Source organism: Macaca fascicularis, chromosome 10 (genome assembly GCF_037993035.2).
Source record: "Macaca fascicularis isolate 582-1 chromosome 10, T2T-MFA8v1.1".
NCBI classification, from domain to species: domain Eukaryota; kingdom Metazoa; phylum Chordata; class Mammalia; order Primates; family Cercopithecidae; genus Macaca; species Macaca fascicularis.
Genome location: NC_088384.1, coordinates 15,874,616 through 15,901,094, shown reverse-complemented (window position 1 = coordinate 15,901,094; position 26,479 = coordinate 15,874,616). Strand labels below are relative to the sequence as shown.

Genomic DNA, 26,479 nt, shown 5'->3' with positions numbered 1-26,479 from the left:
AAAAGATAAAACTTTCTTCTTCATCTCTGTTAAGTCAAGATCAGATTGTTTTAATTTACATGCTTATTGGTTATTCAACTAAAAAGCTGGAAATTTTCACCACTACCTTCTCTGTTACAATAAACAAGCTGACAAGTAAAGTCATCAAATCATATTTTTAACTTGAATATGAAATAACTTGTTTCTTACAGGTAGGTGTAATGTTTCTTAATTCTATTTCCAATGACATTTGGTTGTATTTACAGGATAGTATGGTCACATTTTGGAATGCCCCAAATATGCTATGCCCTTGTATCACACAACAGGCAAATCAAACTCATCTCTAATGCTCATTTAGCTAAGTCCCATTCATTTTCATAGTCTCCAGTTGCAGTTAAAGTCTGATATTAGAAAGTAATCTGCCTCTCAATTGCATTTTAGTGAAAAAAACAACTTGTTCAAAATGAGAAGGCTGATAAAATGGAAAGCACTGAGGCCAAGTGGTGATTAACTAAACTTCAAAGATCTTAGTAAGGGAATATAGGTAAAGATTTACAAACAAGCCTTCTATAAAGAAGGGCTGGCATTAAAAACACAAATACATTTTACCCTAAGTCAAATAACTTATTGGGAATATTCATTCACATTCTAGAAGAATTCCAATATTCTCCATATCAAATGCCACAAGGAGGCTAGAACATAATGATTAATGATGAAATTAGTTTACTAAGCTGAAAAGCAATTCTAGGCCATTCCCATGAAATACTGGACTTATTCCTTGCCATCTTCCATGTAAACAGGTGGTTTAGTTAATAAAAAGAAAACATGGGAAATCAGTGTTCAATGTAATGCACAGAAATTGATATGATTAGACATAAAGATTAAAATATCTTTGAGCAAATATATACCTGACACAGACTTGGTAGAGAAGGGGTTCTCAAGTTTGGCCAATATACTGAAATGACTACATTGAACAGGACTAAATTCAACCACTTTATAAAGTAATTCAGCAGTGTTACAAAATAAGGAAGTCCCATGTTTCTGGTGAGTAGTCTCTCTTTGCAAACATGACAGTAAACTCTCTTGGATTACAATGGAAGACATTTTACAAACAATTTTCCTAGCGTGTAAAACTTCCAAAAGATTCCTTTTAATGTTTCATTTGAATACTTCTTGATGAAATAATACTGCATATTCACTTCTTTAAAGAGATGTCAGAGGTTGAAGGTCAAAGGTCAAGTTGAGAGAAAAAGGATTAAAATAAAAGTAAGTAATGGCATAAGATGGAGATGATGGAATGCATGTGATTTAAATGTCTACAAACTCCAAACAGAAGTTAATTTCTGAAGCAGTTCCCTTCCAGTGTCTTTTGGAGCCTGCCCACTTCAACATACCTTGTCTAATAAAAATGTTTTAACTCTGAGGAATGGAGAACTTCTAATGGTACGTCCATTTGGTCTATTAATGAATGAATGAATGCTAAATTAGTACACCTCAAGGTTAAGCCAATTTTGCTGTCAGAAAAGGACATACAAAGGCGGCTCCTTTCCTTTATATTTTAACTAAGTAGCAGCCAACAAGCTTCTCTGCTGCTACCTATTCCTCCGTAAGAATACAAAAAAAAATCTGTCATATTGACATATCTGGCAGAGAAAAGATGAAGAGAAATGTCACATCTTTGATGAGGAAGTCCTTGGTACAACTGACTGAGGAAAGGCCACTCTTTATAAAAATTTACATTTTAGGCTGACACTGAGAAACCCCTAAAAACAAAACCTGCCATCTTCACTCCTTTTCCCCATTCAGTAGCAAAGGATTTATTTGTTGCTATGGAATCATTCCACTGCATGAGACACCCTCCATAAAAAAATCAAACGGTGAAGGATGCTCAGCTACAGTCGTCGTTTTACCATCATTCAGAAGCCAACTGCAGTTAATTCTTCCTACTTCTCCCTTTCTCCCTTGATTCAATTGGACTTGGTTCATCTTAGAATTAACCTCTTTTAATCCGTTTCCTACAAAGAAAGCAAATCCATTGTGGGTAACTAGCTCTGCTGCTCACCACCCAGGCAGTGAAACCAAAGGGGAGGACACATGTGACAGCCTCCGCCCCAACACGGGGTGGTGATAAGGGGTGAACACAGCAGATGCAGGCTTGTACTACAATCTCGAGCTCCTCTTTTGGTTCTCTGCAGTAATGTTAATCCATATTCGTGCGCTGCTGAGTGAACTTCATGCCAACACACTGCTAGTAAACACAAGACAGTTCTGGCTACTGTCTTAAGCCATTACCATGAGGGCTTAAGGTGGCCAAAATGAAGACTTATATAATGAATTGACAGTTTGTTACATTCTGATGATGGTATATTTTGGTTTTTGTCATCTAATCTGTCAATTTGCAAATATTCATTGAATGTCTACTCTGTGACACGGCAACATCCCAGAAGTTATGAGAGGGCCATGGTATTCTTTTTTGGTCCAACTGCTTATTTCAGAAACATATTGATTTTGGAATCTAATGCTTACCCTGGATAGGCGGGGATGGCTGTTGGAGGTACCGCTCGGACTGCACCATATACTGTCCGCCCTCTGCCCCTCAAATGGGCTCCTCTGAAAGCGGCTGCCGTGGTGGCTGCAGTAGGGTAAGGGAAGCCAGGAACTAAAGGGAGACCCAAAATATGACAGAAATTTCAACTTGCATTCAATAGAGGGTACATAGTCACAACTTGCTATGAACCAATGATAGAAAAGATGAAAAGATACAAACCACATGTTTTTTGAAAAGGTGGCATGCATTCAATAAACCTTCTACCCTGGGTCTCTCAGTGGGGAAGAAATGGAAAGAGAGACCCCACAAGCAAAAGCAAAAGATTCCATGCCTCATTCATCACAAATCTTGAGTGAGCTTTCTCTGTTCCTTCTCAATTTCGGCTTTACAATGCAAGCTGCTGAGAAACAGGTCAAGAAGCTCTGAGAATGACTGCCATCATAAGAGACAAATTACTGTGGGCAGTCTAAATCAGATTGACATAAACTCTTCAACCGGTCAGTTATTAACCCTGCTTCCAAATGTTACTATGTGCACATAATAATTACTACTCAAAAGAACATTCTTTTGAGATTTTTACATGGTACCAACCTCCAAGGTACATAATAGTCTTTAGACATTTCATTAGTCAATTTCATTCTTTTATTTAAAACATTTTAATCCACAAATGTAAGGTGGGGGAAACCACTCCTCCCCTGTCCTTTAAAGAGGCAGACAATTTCTAAGAGCCGATTTTAAGTGTGCTGTCCTTTGGAAAGCATGCAGAGACATTGATTCCATGTCCACTGAGTCCTGTTTAATTATACCTCTTGCTGCAGTAAAATGGCTCAGGTCAAAATGACTTTAGAGAGATCAAGGGAGCTGATAATAATCAATAATATTGAAGGTACTTCTAAGTGATCCTCTGCTGGAGAACCTGTGGCTGACTTGCCAAGGAAATGTATAATATGCTCTACACATACTTGCTTCTTTTGTTTTCTTTATCATCAAGTACAGACTAAAATATTCTTCATTGCCCTTACCCCCTCTACATTTATCCAACTATTTCTGCTTTGTGCCATCTTAATATTTGGTCAGGAAAATTCTAGCACAGGTAAAGCAGGACAGGGCACTGGGATAGTATTTAACATCCCTCTCAAGAAATTTCCATTTCAGTTATGTACTATACTAGGAAAAAAAACAACAAACAAACAAACAAAAAACCCAGTACATGACAGTTCACTCACAATAGTCAAAATCTATGCCAGGCCAACATAGGCTACTTACTGATTAAAGGAATGTAAGTGTTGATACCCCCTCTTCCTGACAGGGGCACTGCTGCATCATTGCCTAGGGACACATCTGCTTGAAAGCTGGATGCTGATTGGATTTTTAAAAAAATTAAAAAATGCAAAAAGATTAAAAAGGAATAGCAAATTGAAAAACAACAGATGCTATTACAATTAAATAGCACAAGTGGAAACATTTACTTAAATACTACCTGCATATAACTCCGGACCATATACAGCTCCAACTACTGGGCTTAATTTCCAACCTGAAACACACAAAAAGGAGGGTGAGCATTTAAGACTACTTGAGGAAAGGGATGATCAATGCATGTCAAGTTGGCTTCGGCCATCTCTGGGGCTATTTTTGCCTATTACCAACTTCTCTTTGGAATTCCAGCTTGGGGTTTACATGAGAGAGCAACAATAGTAGAACTAGCACACAGTGAAGAGATAATGAAGGGTTGGGGTTGGGGGGCTTGGCAGGGGTCATGATGTTAGGAGGAGGAAGATGGAGAGGGAATGAGAGGAGAAAAAATAAATAGAAATAAATCCTAGAGTTTGGTACAGTGTTCTCACAGAATTACCCTGGATGACCTATCCTTCATTTAAAAAAAGAAAGAAGGCCGACTATATGTCATTCTGTACCACACTGTGATGCACTTTCTTAACCCTGCTTATTACTCTAGCTGTTTTAATAAAAGTATCCATGGGCTGAACTCAAATTTAACCTAGATCTTTGACTCCATGCTTGAGTCAATGCTGGTATTCCAGGTAAACTGAAATCCACTTTCACTGGGATTTACCATTGGGATTTTATTAGGGTTCACCAACTAAAAAATGAAAGACATGAAATCATAAAATTCAAAGTACATTCCCAACTTCAGTGCATGTTTTCTGAGGCTCTAATGTGTAACAATCACCTTTAAGTTAATCAGACTTTTTAGTTAAAGAACACCAGAATACTGTGGAATGTTACCTTAAATATTTATAAATATTAAGAGTTTCCAAATAACATTATGTTTAATGTCAACTTTATTTCTTCTTTCCCTTTTTTATATTTATAAGAATATGGCAAGTATATTTTAAAAAGGAATAATGTATTATTGCTCACTGAGAGTGAATAAAAGTAGAATTCCACATGAAAACTTTATTTTATTACTTGAATTTTACATATAATAAGCAAAAATACTCTACATTATTTTTCTGACTCATTTGTCTTCTTTTATATTAAGACCCTAGCATTGTGCCACATTATTCTGTAAATATACGAATGAAAAGAAAAGGGCGAGAATTGGCCTCTTCTTCTTCTTTTTTTTTTTTTTTTTTTGAGAGAGAGTCTTGCTTTGTTGCCCAGGCTGGAGTATAGTGGCTCAATTTCAGCTCACCACAACCTCCGCCTCCTGGGTTCAAGTGATTCTCATGCCTCAGCCTCCCAAGTAGCTGGGACTACAGGCACGCACCACCATGCCTGGCTAGTTTTATACTTTCAGTAGAGATGGGGTTTCACCATGTTGGCCAGGCTGGTCTTGAACTCCTGACCTTAAGTGATCCACCCACCTCGGCCTCCCAAAGTGCTGGGGATTGCAGGTGTGAGCCACTGCACCCAGCCACAACTGGTCTTTTCAAAAGAATTACTGAAATTACCAGATTTAAATGACCGTAAACAAAACATTATTCAAGTGAAAATCCATTCACTCTGATTCAATCCAACCTCTTATTCATCATTTTATGTGCTCATAAAATGCAATGTCTCTTCAATATTCCACATAAAATTTTGGCAAAATTTGGGCGCAAATACCACTTGAATTGTAAGAGCACAAATATTCTGCAATATCAAATTACACAAATACTGTGCAACATTTCTGCACAAATTAAGAGATTCCGACCAACCTAAATGAGAATGCTGACTGAGAATTCATTAGGACGAACCCAACACATTCTCCTTAGGACCTTTAACACAATAGCAGAAGGTTTCTTGCCTACTAAACCTGAATACTAATTTAAAATAATATTTGCCTACTAAACCTGAATATTAATTTTGAATATTTGCCTACTAAACCTGAATATTAATTTAGAATAATATTTGCCTACTAAACCTGAATATTAATTTAGAATAATATTTCAAAAAAGAACTTTTTTTGGCAGGGCGCGGTGGCTCACGCCTGTAATCCCAGCACTTTGGGAGGCTGAGGCGGGAGGATCACGAGGTCAGGAGATCGAGACCATCCTGGCTAACACGGTGAAACCCCATCTCTACTAAAAACACAAAAAATCACCCGGGTGTGGTGGCGGGTGCCTGTAGTCCCAGCTACTCAGGAGGCTGAGGCATGAGAATGGCGTGAACCTGGGAGGCGGAGTTTGCAGTGAGCCGAGATAGCGCCACTGCACCCCAGTCTGGGCGACAGAGCCAGACTCTGTCTCCAAAAAAAAAAGAAAAAAAAAAAAATTTGTTTCCTACCAATGGCACTATTTCCTGGGCATTCCCTTTAAATCCACATAATGGGCGGGCACCGTGGCTCAAGCCTGTAATCCCAGCACTTCGGAAGGCTGAGGTGGACGGATCACCTGAGTCTAGAAGTTCGAGACCAGCCTGGCCAACGTGACAAAACCTCGTCTCTACTAAAAATACAAAAATTAGCCGGGTGTGGTGGCACACACCTGTAATCCCAGCTACTCTGGAGGCTGAGGCACGAGAATTGCTTGGACCCAGGAAGTGGAGGTTGCAGTGAGCTGAGATCGCACCACTGTACTCCAGCCTAGGAGTACAGAGAGACTCTCTCCCAAAACAAAAACAAAAATTAATATAATGGATGTATATTGATATGCTGTTAGCAATACTTTGAATATATTTAGTTTTAGACAATTATAATGTATTTTCACAAATGTCTTTTGACCTGCACAAAACCCAAGGAGGAAGGTAAAACAGATACCACATCTGCAATCTGAGGTCAATATTATACTTTTCTGGGTCTCATTTCCTAATAATAAGCTGGGAGGGTTGAGTTTCAATAATTTCTAAAAAAATCCTGGTGCCAAAAATCTGTGGTCTTAATTTATAAATACGAAAACAGAATCAGGTTAAAAAACTGGTCCACTGTCACGGAGTAAATAAAGTGTCAAACCTAGAAGCAGAATGTCTGTTTTCTGAATTCCAGTCAGAGGCGCTTTCTGTCACAGTATTTCTCCCAGAAGTAAAGAAAATTTGACATTCTTTGCCTCTCCTTTCTATTTTGTTTACTTTGAGTTTTTATCAAAATTGTAGAGACTTGTTTTTGTAAGAACAGTGAAAAGAAAATAAAAGTTAAAGTGGGAGGCAGTGGTATCATACCGATAAAAGGAGTAGGAAAAACGCAAATTATGCTGATAAATTTGTATCATCTCTGTGAAAAGCTGGGCTGAATATATTTATTGAAGACTTTATGGGATATAGTCAATACCAATACGTTTCTTCTTAAGACATTAGTGGCACATACAGCCACACTCTAACAGTAGGTTCAAACTTTTTACAAAAGCAGCAGACACTCCCCCCTTTATTCTAGATATTAGTAAAATCTTATGCAGAACCATAAATTGCTCAGATTACAGTACAGCTGAGACCTTAGGATTCAATCAATTTGGTTTCTTTTTTCTCCCCCAAACTGGCTCTGCACAACACAGTCTGCAAAACCACCACTGGGTTACAGATTAAATTTATATTCCATCTTATTCAGAGACCATGAGTCTAGATTAAATTTGGTAACTGATGTAACAAATTATTCATAGAAAATTTCCTTCTCAATGAGAAACACTTATAAACCTTACTATATAATATGTAATCATGAAATAGAAAATGGCACACACACAACCATACCCATGGCTGTTACCTCTAGGCCTAAGGAGAGCAATGGGTCCAAAATCATAACTTATTCCACTTATGCTCAGATGAATGAGAGTCAGAAGTAGAAGTGAGAGTCAGTGGGCATGCAGGGGTATTACGGACAAGTCTAACATATTACAAAGAGCTACAGCACCTGAAAAAGAAGGTGCTCAGGTGGGATCCAATTTGGGTTAGTAGGCAACTAGATAGCATATTTGCACTGTGTAAAAGATGAACTTTACTTAGAACATAACACCTTAATACCTAAAAAACATAGCTCAATTGTAATGACAAAGTTATGTTGTAAACATAAAATACTCTCCCAGGTAAAGAGACTCTTCAATGCAAATTAAACTGTCTTAAGACTGAAATAAGGATTCTTAGAAGTTTATAAAAACTTAATATATTTACAGAAGAATAAACACTCTTTCGAAGATGATTTATAATTTCTTACCATTTGCATATGGTGTGACCATCTTCTTATTGGTCATTACACGTGCTGTAGCATTATTCACCTAAAAATAACAAGGAGAAAAAAGGGCAGGGAAGAAGTGGACCACATTAGGGAACATAAAGTTGCACATCCAGTAACATAGTACTTAGTTTAAAATGCAAATTTCTGGGAGCATTGATTTAAATAATTAACACAGCAATATAAAATATTAATATATAGTGTTTTAATTAAAGTTTTTATTAAATCAGGATAACAAGAGTAAAATGAGTTTCTTGGTTTCCAAATATCAGTACTCCAAAGACAATACATTTGCAAAATCTTTGGACATCTTTTAAACAGAGAAATCTCTGCACTAAGGAAAACATAGAAAAAAGTAAATAGGAAACAACTATATTAGCAATTCACTTTGAAGTTTGTTAATAAAACAGAGGCTTGCCACATGGGTTATGAAACAGATTGATGGAAAGGTGATAAAATAAATCTGATTTCACCTGTCCTAATGTTCCGCATTTTAAATACGTCTGTCCGAGATTTTTACTGTCTGACGTCAGTAAACAAATATAGAAACCTAAGATTCCCATGTTGACAGCCTTCAGGACCATTCTGAATTTTCTAGACTATATGGTCTATCAACTCAGGAACAAAACTTTTAAAAAAGCCCTTAAAGTAGGCACTTAAAAGAATTGAGAAAATCAAGTGTTTATTTATTTTGTTTTATGGCACTCTCCACCCTCATTACAGAACTGCATATTTTAAAGCATTCTCAGTACGAGAGTAAGCAGGCGCTACAAAGACGGTGCTGCTGAAGAAAAGATGAATGGAACTGAGATGCCAGCATACTGCAGCCCAGTGACAGAACCAGCCTCAAAGCTCTTGCAAGGAGGGTAAAGTCCCACCATAGAACTTGACTTACACTGTGTTGTCAGGTCATAAAACATGTCAATTGAAAAAAGCAGCATAAAGTAGAAATGTCTTATTTTTGCCTCTTCAAATTTACATTGTGTTCAATTTGTATGGTAATAAATTTGTGTGATGAAAAGACCAATTTTAGGTAGAATTAGAACTAAAAAAACTTCCTATGTCTTTTGAGATTTGTACAGTGATACTTCCCCTACATGAGGAAAGAGCTTGAAACTCCATTTACTCTAGTTTCATCCACCAAATAATATAAACATTTCACATTTAAAAAGAAAGAATGGGATACAACAATGATGAGACTGAGAGCATGCAGTTAAAAAACACACACACACAAATAAAAGAAAGAAAAAACAATAAATTTTGGAAAGAGGGGAGAAAGTGAAAAGCAAGGTTCTCACAGACAAGGATTAGAATGGAGCAAGAGCTGAAACCAGCTGCTGGAGCAGAAAGCAACCAAGCACTTAAAAGGAAAAATGGCCAGAACCAATCAGAAACCACCAGTCAGCAAAAGAGACCAACAGCTGCGTGTAACTGAAGGGATGGGAAAGGAAGAATAGGGAAAAGGACAGGAGCAAGGATTTGGAAAAAGAGAATAAGGTAGGGAAAAAGAAAAGAGAAAGTCAGGAAGGGTGTAACGGGCAAAGAAAGAACAATCAGAGCTACAAACGAGGATTTGGGAAACAGGAAAAGTAGGGAAGGATGTAGGGGCAGGAAGTGCATTAATAAAACCAGCCAAACTGGAGTTCAGTAACTCTGAGTAAGATGTGCAAGGGGAAAAAAATCACCATGAAGTCAGTAATCAAACAGCTCAGACTGCTACAAAACAATATGTACATCCAAAATCCAGGCGGCATTACTCAACAGCATTGAAAATAAAAGGGGGAAAGGAAAAGGAAGAGGAACAACAAGTCAAATCACATTTTGTAGTGTTAATGTGAGATGGCAGATGGACTTTTTCTTTCTTATTTAATTGTTTTGTAATTACATTTTTAAAAGCTTCTTCTCTAGTGCTTTTTTCACTTACCGCCAACGGGCACCATCGCCAGCATTGTGTATAGTTACCATGGAAAGAGTGAGTCAAGTGAAGGGCCCTAAATGCTAAACCATTGGAAAGGAGGGGAAAAAAAGCAAAATATGCAGACATCTTACTCAAAATGGTGGCTTTTACATTTAATACTTTAAAAAATTGGGAAAGGGGAAAGGAGCCAGTTAACCTTCGATGTGTTATCAAAAAGGGCTGGTGAATACCAGGTGGCAGACTTAGTCATCATCACAGTACATTCGCCAGCCAGCCATCAAACCCTCTGTTTAAGAATTTTATCCATAAAAATTTAGATATCAAAATTCTTGATATTAGATATATTCAAAAACTACATGAGTTTTGGATTATTTCCTCCCTCCCCACAATCTCTAGAATCTTCTATTCCGTGTTTATCATGTGCACAAAGAGGCGAACTGGCCTCCCAAGAGAGAGGATATTGGCTGGCCCCTTGATTCATTATAGAACACAGTGTTATAAACTGGATAGTTTTTAGACAATTTAACATTAGTTTTGCTTAGGCCTGATCACAGGAATTCAGAGTACTGCAAACTGAAGCAAAGGAAAAAAATCAAGAGAGCAGAAGGATGAACATTTTGAAGGAAAAACATAAATGAAAAACACACACACACACGCACACACAAAAAGTCAAAATTAAAACCCCCAAACAACCAATAAATGAGGAGGGAGGCAGATAGAAGTGTTACTTTTATACATTTTAGTGAAAGAAGGTGAAGACAGAGATACAAACACACATACATGTGCACACGCACACACAAGACAGGGTTCCAAATGTGAAATAAGTGAGGCAATACGAAAAAACAGAAATAAAAATATAAAACCAGAAATTGAATTATTAAAGACATGCACCTCGATTTTACGGCCCTCTACCACGGTGCCGTGTAATTTCTCCCTGGCCCTGTCTGCATCAGCACTATTCTCGAAAGTTACGAACCCGAATCCCTGCATGCAGCGGGAGAAGGGGGGAAAACATGCACATCGTTATATTGAAATACTGATCTCTTGGTAAATAGAGAAAAAATATCATAGTATGAAACTGACATCAGCAACAACTCAGCAATAGTCTCCCAAAGTCACATTTTTGGTCCATGCATATTTGTGAAGGGAAATTAAATCCAATAAAAGAATAAAGAACTGTAATAATAATAATAATAATTAACAGCAATGTCACAATAAAATAAAACATAAAGCATACGAGGCCAGACCAAAATTAAGGTACAGAGTTACTTGGGTCAAACTATTCAACCAAGAATCTGAAGATTTTTTAACGTTCTACCTTTCTCTCTCAATTCATGTTATTAATTTAATATATATGCCCCTTTATGTAATACCAAAAAAGACTTAATTAAGTTGACTCTCTGACATCCCAAATCCATTATTTCCCAGTAACTGCTATATGAAATCTGACATTCAGGTTCAACGTTGCACAATGAGATTTTTTTTAAAGTAGGTCTAATCATTTTAGCCCCATGTTGCCGGCTGCTTATATCACTACTATTCCTTTGGGAACAGGATAATTTAGGACATAGTTGTTGTATAATTTTGTATGTACTGGGTGTGGAAGAGAAAAGCATTCATGCTCTTCTAAGCAAATAAAAATATCGCTAAGCAGTGGTCAATTATAACTTTTCTTCAATGCCCATTTTAAATGACCAGATTGACACTCAGAGTAAAAATATGTTCAACTGAATTTCAGAAAACTGCTAACCCAAATTCGCCTAAATTACTCACTTATTGATTTTTATATCTGCTATTAAAGGTAGTAGTAACTTTCTATATATAGAGAAAAAAGGAACAGTAAACAGGCAATGGGAACGAGATCTACATTAGTGACATCAGTTGTTCACTATTCAGTAGAAAAAGGATATCGGAAAACAGCAGTGCAGCTGGTACAGTAAGTTAGGATTAATTTATTTGTTCCTTGCAAGATACTACAAAAATGGAGTGGAGCTTTAACTCATCAAGTAGACAAACCAGGACACCAGGGAGTTGACTACCTTCACTCCGACATTCACGTACTACCAATTTTAACACTAGGAGCGTTTACTATATACTTATAAGACTTTCCTAAAACATCATATTCACTTCATTCTAGTTGCTCTGTTCTTACTGTTCTACTCTGCAGCTGTAATTTTACAAACAATTTCCACGCTGCTTATATCTGCAAAGTGGTAAAGTCTTAGGATTTTCTGCAAAGTCTTCATTTGCCAATAACTTCATTGTCCTGCTAGCATTTTTTGAACATTCCATTATGGGATAACCCAGAACCCTTTAATTTTAATTGAAGTTCTGCCTACCTGCTTAATAACATGAGCATACTTCTCTCTATATAAACCATGTTCTTAACTGACACGGTAAACAAAGCACGTTGCTCAATAAGATTTTATAAAAGCAACTCCATTGTTTTGAAGGATCCGGTAACTCAGCATTCTAAGTGATTATGTGGGTGGGTGGCGTTTTGGAGAATTCCAATGGATGATCTCTACCCACAATTTGGACATCACAAATACCCTTGAAAGTGCAACGCTAAGCTGATGGAGATTTTAAAACGTACGTTGCTTGGAAAGAATTACTACTGGTAACTTCAGTTAATATTCTAAAGAATGTATAAGTTTGTTGAAAATATCAACAGGAACATATTTTCATAAATGAAATGTTGATATCAACATTTATAGCCACTTTGACACAAGGTATAAAAGGGCGCACATTAATAATTAGTTACACCATTTGTCATCTACACTAGCACCTGCTGAAGACAAGCTGCCAGTTCTCTAATCCTGGTGAGTCCTCCAACAGGAAAGTCAAACTTTTAAAGAAAGGTCACAGAGAGTGATGAATTTTAATATCACACTTTAGGAGAATTTTGGCTGTATTTCAACTGGTCCTCACAGTCATATATTTTATGACTTAGGTTAAATTAATACATTGTAAATTAATAGTTGGATTACTATTAAGTTATATGAAAACTAAGACCTAGGTTTTTGATATTAGCATTATGACTATATCTACACACCCACATACAAATATACGTACTAGTTTGTCTTCTTAAATATAACCATGAAGTAAAAAGAATAGACATGTTGGTTTCATGTTGAAGGTAAAGAAACTGAGTCAAACTGAGATTAAATACACAAGGATATACAGCTAATGGTGAGAAAATTCTAAGCCTTTTCAAATCTCAGTTCAGTATTCTATTTACTAAATGATATTAGTCCTAAAAGCCTTATATTTTTTTCAAATCTAATTGCTAAATATCTTCCATAACCTTCTTTTCTGAAATGTGTTGAAAGAACATTAGTGATAACTGCATCCAAAAGAATGGAAGGTGGTATGATGAGCACTGGAATTTTACAGTCAGCAAATGACAAAGTTTAACATTAATGTCTGCTTGGATAAGATTTTCTCAATAATGACTTTAACATTCTGGAACAAAATTTCACTTTCAAATGTTTTAAAAGTGTTTCATAAAGAAAGATGCTTATACACCAAAGGAAATGCGAATCAAGATGCCAAAAATATAAAAATAAAGCAATCTTTATAAGCATCTTTTCCCTGGGGTGATAGGAGGAAGAAGGCCTTGTTGATGCGCTGGGACTCCTTAGTATGAAACATAAAGGTAAGAGGATTTCTTTATTTGCTTTGAAGACAAACAGACCTTGCAATAGGGCAAACAATGGCTTCCTAAAGTTGTCCACATCCTAATCCCCAGAGCCAGTGAATATGTTACCTTACACGGCAAAAGGGATTTTGCAGATGCGATTAAGTTAATGATCTTGAGATAGAGAGATTATCCTGGATTATCCGGTTGGGCCCAATGTGGCCACTGTACTGTGCTTATAAGTGAAAAGCGGACACAGGAGAGTCCGAATCAGAGTAAAGCAGCCTGAGAAAGACTTGACTGGCCATTGCTGGCTCTGAAGACAGAAGGGAGCTATAGTCCAAGAAATGTGGGCAGCCTCTAGAAGTTAGAAAAGGTGAGAAAACAGATGATCCCTTAGAGCCTCCTCAAGAACCCAACACACTGATTTTAGCCTTGTGAGACCCATTTTGGACTTCTGACCTCCAGGGCTGTAAGATAATAAATGTGTGGTTTTAAGCCACCCAATTTGTGGTAATCTGTTCAGAAGTCATAGGGAATTAATACATACCTCTTAGAATTAAAGTCCATGATTAGGAAGGTGAGAGGTATTAGTAGAATTTTTTGAAGTTCTGTTCTTAAATACTTTTCTCTCATGTTTAAACTTTAAACAGGTGATTTTCCATCAACCCAAACATGCTTCCTTATCTATCACACTCACAATTTAGTTTCAATAACATGAACTCAGATCTTAAAACATTTTTAGAATACACTATTTCTTCAATAAAATTTAGCATTTTAGAAAAGGTGCCAGAAACTGTGCTAAAGATGTTCACAGATTATCCAGGTTTAAAAGTCATCAGTAGAAAAGCCTGCTTACAAGAACTCATGTTTTGTCACTTTGCTCTTAGAAACCGAATTAAGTTGGTCATTCTGATCTCTTGCTTTGGAAAAAAAAAAGTTAGTAAAATTATGTCTAAATCTAAATATTTTCCTTAGAACAACTTCCAAATGATCGTAGAACAGCTTCTAAATGATCATACAACCTATCAAACACTGAACCAGTCTACACAGGTATAATATATATAACAAATAGATTACATAATCTGTAACAAATAGATTTAATCTCAAATTCTGAACAAGAGGAAATATTTCAGCTATGTAAACAGATGGAGAATTTTTGTTATCTAAACTCCTGTTAATAAAACCAGATTTTAAAAAAGTAAACTTTATTTTTTAATTAAAAAATGATTTTGACATGTCTGTCTACACTAGCACTACAGAGAGAAATATAATACAAACCACATATATAATTTAAAATTTTCTAATAATCACATTTAAAAAGTAGAAACAGGTGAGATTAATTTTAACAATGTATTTTATTTAACCCAATATATACACATAACACTTCAATATGATATCAATATTAAAACATTATTAGTGAGATGCTTAGCATTCTTTTTTTGTGCTAATTCTGAAATGGTGTCCATTTTACCCTTATAGGCACACCTCAGTTTAAACTCTCCAAATTTCAAGTGCTAAATGTGACCACTGTGCTGGGCAATGCAGGTCTCTACACTTTATACTCCTCTAAGTTCGCAGTCCTCAAAGTCCTTCTAAATTAAACATTTAAACACACCAGTGTTACATGAGTGATTTACCAGCTGACTTCTGGAAATTGAAGAATGGTATATTTATTAGGTGTATGGTTGTAGTTAAAACTTCTACAAAGTGTGACAACAATTTCACAGCCTGCCTTGACATCATCAAGGACATATAGGAGCCAAGTAACTGTCACCTTTTTAGTCTGGCCTCAGACTGCAATAAATAACAAGCAATAGAATGAACATTGTAAAAATATTATTAAAATTTGTATAATTTTTGAATTTTTCGATCTCAGAAGAATGAGAAAGAAAATTTACCATGTAACTTTTAAGGGAGAAATCAAAAGCAGACGGATCTCCTGCGTATGGCCAGAACACAGAAATAAAAAATAAAAATAAAAAAATATATAAAACTAAAGCCCATAATGGTAACAAAAGAAAAAAAAAAACAAAAACAAAAAATTAAGCCCTTCAGAAACACATGCACTGTTAATTCAGTTTCAAATATAATAAAAAAAGCCATTTCACTCCAACATTACCTATCAAGTTCTACTGAAAGTCACAAAGGCCTACTTACTGTGACTTCCAAAAAAGTATTTTGATAATACTTTGAAAGAAATAATTAATTTCCCTTTGCATGAAATTAAAAGCCATGATAATAGGAAAAACATTATAGCAAATTACTTGTGTCTAAGGAATGGGAATAGGCGTTTTATCTCCCCTAACTACAGCCTAAACTTAAGCCCAACCTAAACCTAGATCCCCATTATTCCAGAAATCCACCTGAGAAAAGTAATGAGAACATGTTAAGCAAATATTTGCTATGCTCCTAGTGTAAAGAAAAGATAAATATTTAAGGTGATAGCTATCCCAATTACTCTGATTTGATTATATGAATGTATCGGATTATCACATATACCCTGAAAATATGTACATCTAGTATCTATTGATTTTAGAAAAAAGAAAAAAAAAATTGCTAGAAATCTCAGTAATTACTTCTGGGCTGTATAATATTTGTAGTTCTTTAGTGGACTTAATAAGCACTACCTGAAGAGCTGAACAGTTTCAACACATTCAATATCTTAATACATATCCATGCAAGAGATGATATACCAAAATATTCTGGCAAAAATTTATAGAAAACGTAAATGTTACAATCTGTGTATTTCTTTATTTAATAAGTTTGATAATTATCACCAAAAATTGTTCTGTGGTTGGATGATGGTGAATAAGATGGTAGAAAGTCTGATCCACAATGGAATAACTTTTGAAAAAAACAAGTTCTTAATCACTAAAAATTTCTAGCAGAGAATGCAAGGTCAAGAATACAGGGGGTTGAACTAGATGACCATTTTGGGTTATGTTTTAAGGTTCTATATGAGAAAATAAGACTAGAAGGATACATGAGAATATCAGTAGTGAACATTCCTCTTCAATAAACTATGTATCTTTTTCTTTATACTTTTCATTAAGCATCATGTTTTCCTTTTGAAAGACTGCTTTTTTAAGATGCTACCTAAAGGATATATACGGAGAGTAAACAATAGTTTATCATTCAAAGTGGGACACTTTGAGGGAGAAAGGGGTCATTTATTAATAATTATGCAAAGATAATAGGTTTAAACCGGGGCTATCCTGGATAAGCCAGGACATACGGTCACTCTAACTAGGCATGATCTTATTATTTGTGTTAATAATCTTTCATTACTGGTGAAACTTGGAGAATTAATAAAGCTACATAAACTCATATAATAATTTTCTAAGTTCTATTTGAATAAATTGGTTAATTTTTTGGCAGGAGTACAATTTTCCATCCTATATCTTAATAGTACATTTTCAAAAGGCTAGTCTATCTCTGTTTCAGTTAATCAAAGAAACTTAGATACAGGTGATTCTATGTTTGTTTGTTTGTTTATTTATTTTATTTTTTGAGATTGGGTCTCACTTTGTCACACAGGCTGGAGTGCAGTGATGCCATCTCGGCTCACTGCAAGCTCCACCTCCCAGGTTTATGCCATTCTCCTGCCTCAGCCTCCTGAGTAGCTGGGACCACAGGAGCCCACCACCACGCCCGGTTACTTTTTTTTTTTGCTTTGTATTTTTAGTAGAGACAGGGTTTCACTGTGTTAGCCAGGATGGCTGATTCTATGTTTTTACAAAGGATTAGGGAGTAAAAAGACTAAAATTCACATGAAATAATTTAAACATATATGTATGCATGTGTGTGCACAAATATGATATATATTCATTCCATAATCTAAGTAAACCAAATCTAGAATATGAAGGTAAAAGAAGGAAAAAAGGAAAAACTAGTCAACAACAAAGAAAAAACTACTATAGAGTAATTCTACTCTAAAGGCAAGCTGGAAAAAGAAGAATACTGGCAGACAAGGAGGCTGTGATCATGGCAGTGGAACACCGTCTACTCATGTTTTCAAATGGTATGTATATTCTAAAACCCTGGGTGATGGTCTTATTATACAAAATAAGATACGGGAAGGAGTTGCTTTTTGTTTTGGAACAATTTGATTAAACACAGTTTTACATGTAAGTATTGCTATCTTAGAGTTATTTTGTGACGAGTTTTTCCATTACTGCTCTAAAAAAATTCAATAAAGCTAATTTCTGTACAGAAAAGCACTCTGTTTGAAAGTTAGAGGAGCTCTTCACTACACAACAGGACTATATAAAGCCTCCTTTTCTCTGGTTATTTTCAAAATATTCTGTAATTTTACAGTCAACCTCAAACATATAAAAGGAATAGGACACTAAACTTAATTCACAAAACAGAAACTGCTCATTAATTTATCTTAGGTGGATCCCAGAGGAGGCATCCATGGGTTTGATTTCCAAAGTAAATCTCTATTAGGAGCCTCAGAACAGTTCCAAGGGCACCCATTCCAGCAAAGAACTTTAGGTAGCAGTTAAGAAAGCTCTGAAGGACAAAAACAAGGTTTTTATCAGTCCTTGAAGGCAGATTCAGGGCAATTTTGAATTCTGTGCTTTGTTTTTAAAACATTTACCAATCAGTACAGAGTCTGTGAACCCTTTAGCAGCCCAAAGAAAAATGGGGCAGTGAGGATACAGCATCAAGCTGACAGAAGCAGCCTATGCTTTTAGATTTCCCAAAAGAAAGCTCATGTCATTACTTTCAAATGAAAATTACACGGGAGAAGTAACTGGATGAGGTAAATGTTAAACAAAGTGGGGCCAGGATGCGGTGGCTCACACCTGTAATCCCAGTACTACGGGAGGCCAAGGCAGGCAGATCATTTGAGACCAGGAGTTTGAGACCAGCCTGGCCAACATGGTGAAACCCTGTCTGTACTAAAAATATCAAAAATTAGCCAGGGGTGGTAGTGCGTGCCTGTTATCCCAGCTACTCTGGAGGCTGAGGCACAAGAATCGCTTGAACCCAGGAGGCGGAGGTTGCAGTGAGTCAAGACTGTGCCACTGCAACTTTAGCCTGGGCAACAGAGTGAGACTCTACCTCAAAAAAAAAGAAAAAGAAAAAGAAATTGATAGCAGGCAAATTCTTAAAGTCAATGAAATAAGCCTCAAGAAAGATCAATTTCCTTTGCTTCACAATAATTCAAATTATTTTCTTGGTAAGGAACAAGTCCTCAATGCCTGATGAAGCTACACTGGCCTTCTAGTTGTTAGACTCTAGTTAAGAATATTTTAAGTACATACACTCACAAGTAAAAATATTTAAAACTACTACTTCAGATAGTTTACAGAGTGGCCAATAATCTCCATATATTTATTTACACTCATGTGCTTCTTATCTCTAAACCACTGTCATTTTCCCACCTTGTAGCTAAAAAATATCACACAAAATAAACACAAACAATGCAACAAAGGAACAGAAATCCATTGTGAGAAAAATTACAAGCATAAATAGTTTACTGGTTGCACTCTAAATAGACTTCACTTTAAAAAATACTTACCAAGTGCTGGAGAAAGTTCTGTATAGGCATATTAATCATTTTTGTTTTAACTGAAAACTGGAAGCTTAGAGTATAATTACCTCTTTAATAATTAACAAATAATTATTATAGTCAGAATTAAATACTTTTAGTGTTGATACATTCTACAAAGGAAGGCAATAATAAGTAGCATTAGAACAGCACATACATTTTTATGTGTACAGATGGGGTCAGGAGGTATATAAACTCTGTTATCAATTCCCAAAGTATGGTGAATTTGGAGTATGAAATTGGAGAGGTAAATATTAGCTCATTTATTGGCTTTATTTAGCTTCCCCTCAAATTACATGTTTAAGAGATTTAACCATAACCAAAAGCTATTTTCAAAGTTCAGTGATGACCAAATGAAAATTAAGTAAAAAATTGCTCTAACCTAACAAATCAAAGTAGCAACAGCAAGGTAAATATTTATAGGCTTGGCTATGGCTGATGGTTCCAGTAGGATGTATTTCATTTAATAAGCAGTGAGAAAACTCTCAAGTAACATGTCCAAAAATTCAGTTCATCAAAAACTTTTTTTTTCATAACACCACTATAAGACTTCGCTATTCCCTTGTTCCTAAAAACATTGCTGTTTCTTTTAATGTGTGGAAATTCTAAATCATACAGATTGGGAATTTAAAATAGTAAATAGGGGAAATAATTTTTATTTATTTATTTATTTTGAGATAGTCTTGCTCTGTCGCCCAGGTTGGAATGTAGTGGCACAATCTCGGTTCACTGTAACCTCTGCCTCCTAGGTTCAAGTGATTCTCCTGCCTCAGTCTCCCGAGTAGCTGGGATTACAGGCGTGTGCCACCGTGCCCGGCTAATTTTTATATTTTAAGTAGAGACGGAGTTTCACCATGTTGGCCAGGCTGGTCTTGAACTCTTGACCTCAGGTGATCCGCCCGCCTCGGCCTCCCAAAGTGCTGGGATTACAGGCGTGAGCCACCCCGCCCAGCCTAATAGGGGAAATAAATTTTAATTAAAAACTTCAGTTCTTATATAGAACACATTTAGAGGAAAATACACACATAAAAGTACACACATACTTTCATTCTTATGCAAAAAAATCTAACTCACTGTACTTGTGATTTAGGTGACTCTACATCCTGAGGATTGCCTATGTGGGTAGAACTTAAAGGAGGAAATCAGTTCATACTAAATTCCTCAGTTATTTCTCACTCTGTTTAAGTGTTATCACAATTTTCAAAAGAGACTGCAAGTTAACTGAATAATCAAAGCATTAAACTTGTTCTAAGTATGTTGTTTTGAAGTTGGATTTTGGCTGAATTGTTCTGATAGAATTCAGAATAGAATTCTCATAGAATTTCACTTTTTTAAAGTCTTTGTGCTCTTTCTTTAAATGGAGAAAGCTGAGGCCAAATTTAAGGCTCATAAAGCACTGTCATCTCCTACATCCTGTGTTCTTTATGCCCCACTCTTCCCTCAACCTTCTCTGCTTCTTACTTTATCAGCCCTCCACCCCTGTATAAGTATCAGAATAAAGTTTGGCCATGTGGTAGCTTATTTTTAGAGATAATCTACCTTAAGGTAGACACTTAGGATACTTTTGTTTTTTGTTTTTTTTTGAGACAGAGTCTCGCTGTGTTGCCCAGGCTAGAGTGCAGTGGCGCCATCTCAGCTCACTGCAAGCTCCGCCTCCCGGGCTCACGCCATTCTCCTGCCTCAGCCTCCAGAGTAGCTGGGACTACAGGCGCCCGCTACCACGCCCGGCTAATTTTTCTGTATTTTTAGTAGAGACGGGGACTTAGGATACTTTTATGCAGGCTTGAAAACAGTTTATGTTTTCTGAATACTTGCTATTTAAAAGAACACAAAACTCAAAAAGAAATCAAGCACACTTGACACTGAAATGGAGCTTACCTTAGAGCCACGTTCATTAAAGATTATTTCTACATCTAGGATTTTGCCAAACTGCTGCAGAGATAAAAATAAAAACATTTACTTATGGTCAGGTTTTTATCCACATATTTTGTTCTCTTCTGAAATGGGAATAGTTTATTTTTCTTCTTCTGTAAACTCCTTATTTAACTTCTATGTTTGTATTTGTTAGTAAGTTCCAATAGCAGTTTCTGATTTTTCCTCATTGCTGAGCTGACAGTTTCTCCTTTCTCAGTTCACTCACTCAGGCAATTTATCCACCTCTCTGTGTGGAAGCTGTTGTTGAAAGTTATTCACAGTGTTAGCCCATTAGATGTTGTATGGGGACAAGAACTTGGAATTTTCCTAACTACATCTCTTTATTTTTTAAAACAGTCTCATTTGAAAAGCAAATCCTAGTAAGTAGAATAATATACTATAGAAGGCTATTCCCCTCCTTTTTTTAATACAAAGTATATTCACTATATGAAAAGCAGAAAACATAAACAAAAGGAAAAGGGAAAACAGAAAATAAAGATCATCTGCGGCCGGGCACGGTGGCTCACGCCTGTAATCCCAGCACTTTGGGAGGCTGAGGCAGGCGGATCAACTGAGGTGAGGAGTTCGAGACCAGCCTGACCAACATGGAGAAACTCCGTCTCTACTAAAAATACAAAATTAGCCGGGCGTGGTGGCGTGTGCCTGTAATCCCAGCTACTCAGGAGGCTGAGGCAGGAGAATTGCTTGAACCCGGGAGGTGGAGGTTGCAGTGCGCCGAGATCGCGCCATTGCACTCCAGCCTGGGCAACAAGAGCGAAACTCCATCACAAAAAAATAAAAATCATATGCAATCCTATCATCGATAGGTTTTAGTACACAGCATTCCAGGCTTTCCCTCAGGCATGTAGAGATAAGTAACCACAGACATCAGATACATTCTATAATTTGCTTGTTATTTAAAAAAAAAAAAAAAAAAAAAAAAGAGTCTTGAACTGTCACCCAGGCTGGAGTCCAGTGGCACGATCTTGGCTCACTGTTACCTGTGCCTCCTGGGTTCAAGCTATTCTCCTGCCTCAGCCTCCCGAGTAGCTGGGATTACGAGTGCCCGCCACCACGCCCAGCTAATTTTTGTATTTTTAGTAGAGAGGGGCTTTTACCACGTTGACCAGCCTGGTCTCGAACTCCTGACTTCATGTGATCCGCCCGCCTCAGCCTCCCAAAGCATATATTGCTTTTATTTTTTTAACTTAGCAATAGATTATGAACAACTATCTAAGTCAATATATATCTGTGTTACCACTTCTATAGGCTACATGCTATTCACCACTTTAATATTTCTACAACAAACATCAAGAATATTTTAAATAACACCTCTCTTTAGTAATTCTTTAAACATTTTAACATTCAGAAAAGCAAGCAAAAACTAAAGACACAAAGCCTAAACTCTATTGTTATGTAGCTAAATAGCCGACTAGAGGGTTACACAAAACACAATCATTATTTAGGGGGAAAGTATATAAAAAGAGACAAAACTGTTTTAATCAATGCTTGGATGAAATGAATTGAAGGTACATGCAGAAAATTTCCAGATATCTTTTTGGCTCATATTTCCCTCTGAGTATTGGAGTCATACCTGATTATCTACTTCACTTGGGTTTCAAAGCAGACTTTGGGAAATGTGAAAAAAACTGAAAAAGGGAAAGAGCAAAACAGAAATCATGCCGTTCCACTGGATTCAATCATTACTATCTTTATCAAAAAACTTGTATTAATAACCCAAGTTTTCTACAGTAAGACATCTTGGTTTGGTTTAATAGAAAAACCATGGAAAAAGGAAAATGTCTTATTTTACATGGGAGGACATTTATGCTTATCCTATAAAACTAAGATTTGCATGGTGCTTTGGAGTTTGTTTTGTTTTATATTTTCTAGTGCATTCTTATAATATCCTTCTGGAGTAAGGATCACATTCCTTTTATGGTTAAGGAGAATGAGGCTAAAGACGCTATTCGTCAAGTTTATGAAGCTAATGAAATGGAGCGTGGAATGCCTGCTCTTTACCATGGCTACTGTTCTTCTAAGTAATAGAGAGTCACAATATGGAAGAAAATAAAGCAACTAGGTATCTCTGGTAAGGAAAAAGTTATTTCTTTTGCACTTTATGCCTTATGAGAAGGGCATAATACATTTCAAGAAATCACTAACTGGCCCAGGCAGATCTGCAATGGACGCTATTTTTCTGACTCAAGAGAAAACAAACCTCTGGCAGATGAGAATGTACTCCATTCTCACAGACCTCCAGAGACTAAGATTTTATATAAGTTCTGATAATTCAGTAGAGAGCCTAATAACTCAGGCTCCCGAGAAGTTTCTTCTGCATAACCCAAGTCCTTTATGCTGCCCTTTATTTTCTGTTGTTCTCTTCTCTGAAGAAATGGAAAATATCTGGTTACCACTTTCTGTGTAAAGCTCTCCAAATACTTCAAGAACATCAACTCTGGCCTTCTCTTTAGTGTGGAAAATATATCCAGGTAGTCAGCTAAAAATGACAGAATGTTGCCCCAGTGTCTTGTCACCATGAAGTGGGCACAAAGACTCAAAAAAGAGCATTTGCTCTTCTAATAAAGTACCAGGCAGCTATCCTAGTGGAATTAGAAAAACAAAACAAAACAAAACCTATTGATTATCTCTGGGTTAAGAGTTTGGTCAAATTCAAAAAGCAGAAACACACAGGCTCAGAAAAAATTAAGATCCTTAGCAGCCATTCACTTCCCAACAACTTAAATCTTTGCAATTAACTTTTTTCATGATGGTGATTCAGGAGGAAATAAACAGTTGAAAGAATACATCAGAGGTAGTAAACCAATCCTCTACAATGATTTTAGATACTGGTTTTGACACTGTGGGGTACGAGCAACAAAGTATTATAAAAACAAAATACTGAGGTACTGTTTTCACAAATATTATTTCATTTAATTTATAACACTCTGAAAGGCAGAGATTACTATCTCTATGTTTACAAATATGATATTTAAATTCAAAAAGGTTACATGAATCCCAAAGTTCACATGCGAATAGAATCTGAACCCAGACTCTTTGACTCCAAAATCTATACTCTTTCCACTTTAATGAGCCACCTCTAAACCTGTATTCTCTACATCGTGAATCTTTTTAGACATTACAAAGTTAAGTAGAGAGTGGCAATAATGCATCCCTGAATCTAGTTTCTTTGGTCTTGCAGTTGAGGCAGATAAGAGGAGAGGAAGGCAGTACTGAGCTGGGCTTACATGGAAGGCAAAGGAAAAAACTAAGAAGGCGACAGGATGAATAAGCAGTGGTCCCCAAACTTAAGTGCACATGAGTATCAGCTGGGGATCTTGTAAACATACCTAAGCCCAAGCCACACTCCAGGCCAATTAAATCACAACCCTAGAATGTGAGACATAGACATCAATATTTTTTAAGCTTCCCAGGTAATTTCCAGTGTGCAAACAAGTTTAGGAATCACTGCTCTAAAAGAATATGCACGTTTGCTCTTTCAGGTGAAACTAAGTATATTATTGGTATGTTTACTGAGTTCGGTAGGTGAGTAGGGTGACCATGCTGGTTTCAGCACTGAAAGTCTCCCATCACAAGAAGCCCCTCAGTCACAGCAAACTGGGTCATAGGGCCACCTTATGCGTGCAGCAACCTGCAAGACTATGTCTAGAGCAGACTGGATGATAGAAAAAGGTTTCTAAAGACTGATGAAAAGACCGATTTATCTCAGAATCTTTCTCAATCTATTTGTAGTTTAAGCCTAAAGTAATAATGACTAATAACACACCTGGGGGATTAAAATCTACTTTAATTGTAAAATCCATAAAAAAACTTCAGAGACTTACCCCAAACATCTGCCGGAGGTCAGGGTCCCGGAAGCGGAAAGGAATATTAGAGACATGCAGCCGTTTCGGGGTAGATTTACTCTCTGAATTTTCACTACTTTGTGTCTGTGACTGCTGGCCGTCTGTCTGTGCTCCACCTTCTGTCTGCTAAGCAAAGAAATAAATAATAAAGAATGAAAACTAAACACAATTACTCTAAAATAATTAATGTTCCCCCCACAGCAATCATCCCCAAACAGGGTATGTTTAAGCAAAAATTACAGTAGTCCCTTCAAAGACAAAAACAACAACAACAAAAAACACAAAGATGTTATTAATGTTCTAAATGCTACCATCTACAAACAAAATGTTGGTGTTTTGAGTATTTACAGTATGCTAGCAAAATGGGAGCTGAGGTACACAGAAGTACTAAGTGACTTGCCCAAGATCACATGAAGATGCATTAGGACAACTGAAGATACAAAAATAGTTCCTTTATTCTTAGACTTTTAGAACTTTCTATTTTTAAGATATTTCTATTCTGAAAATAGAGAGTCTGTTATACTTAGTTATGGAGGTCACTTCATTTTTTGGTCTATGATCTCAGGCTCTCTCAAGGAAATGAAATAGGGAAATATTTCTATATTTCATTCCCTCTATTAGCTCTAGAGTTATTACTACTATGTTGCCAAAGTATTATAATGATATTATTTATGAAGAGGAAAAACCCAGCAATAACTGAAGAAGTTTCTTTTCATTTTTTTTTTTTTTTGAGACGGAGTCTGGCTCTGTCGCCCAGGCTGGAGTGCAGTGGCGCGATCTTGGCTCACTGCAAGCTCCGCCTCCCAGGTTCACGCCATTCTCCTGCCTCAGCCTCCCGAGTAGCTGGACTATATAGGCACTCGGCTAATTTTTTGTATTTTTGGTAGAGACGAGGTTTCACCCTGTTAGCCAGGATGGTCCTGATCTCCTGACCTCGTGATCTGCCCACCTCGGCCTTCCAAAGTGTTGGGATTACAGGCGTGAGCCACCGCACCTGGCCAAGAAGCTTTTTACTCTGAAACAAATCTGTACTCTCCTCCCTAACTTATGCAATTCCAGCTAACTTTAGTCCAGGGGAACCCAACCTTCTGCAGCCCAGAGCAAAGTGCATTGAGAGAATCTAACTGTAGGAAAAGGCTTTAGAGACCCTGACTCATCTGCTACTCAACCTAAAAATGCAAGATTTGTACATATCCACAGTTAAAGAGTATAAATGAGTGTGGGTATGCATTTATTTATTTATATTTATTTTTTACTTTTTGGACTCAGTTTAATGGGTTGTGCATGGTAACCCAATATGCTCACACATGCACACAAGAATCATATGCAGAAATCAAAGTTTCAAGACAGGACAGCTACTGTATGTGCCTGCACGCTGGTATTTTCTAGTTTGTTTTCCTTTTTCTTACCTAGCATAACCCAGTAAATTGAATTTACAACCCACTAAGAGGTCAC

General features: G+C 36.6%; 1 protein-coding gene across 50 annotated transcripts in view; it reads right to left on the bottom strand.

Annotated features, from left to right (window-relative positions):
- RBFOX2 (RNA binding fox-1 homolog 2) overlaps window positions 1-26,479 on the bottom strand; it is a 296,488-nt gene that overhangs the window by 18,735 nt on the left and 251,274 nt on the right. For 20 of the 50 annotated variants that reach the window (XR_012418785.1, XM_074003850.1, XM_045364268.3 and 17 more), the window contains 7 exons: window positions 25,004-25,150; window positions 21,123-21,176; window positions 10,933-11,025; window positions 8,106-8,166; window positions 4,008-4,061; window positions 3,794-3,886; window positions 2,506-2,638 (listed from right to left, as the gene is read on the bottom strand). Coding sequence is in view for 48 of the 50 variants with exons in the window: in XM_074003850.1 (XP_073859951.1) it covers window positions 2,506-2,638; window positions 3,794-3,886; window positions 4,008-4,061; window positions 8,106-8,166; window positions 10,933-11,025; window positions 21,123-21,176; window positions 25,004-25,150 (635 nt within the window). In the remaining 2 variants the exon portion in view is untranslated. Of the gene's footprint in view, window positions 1-2,505; window positions 2,651-3,793; window positions 3,887-4,007; window positions 4,062-8,105; window positions 8,167-10,932; window positions 11,026-21,122; window positions 21,177-25,003; window positions 25,151-26,479 lie in introns of all 50 variants that reach the window. The other 30 variants (XR_012418786.1, XM_005567434.5, XM_045364269.3 and 27 more) reach the window with 4 other exon arrangements.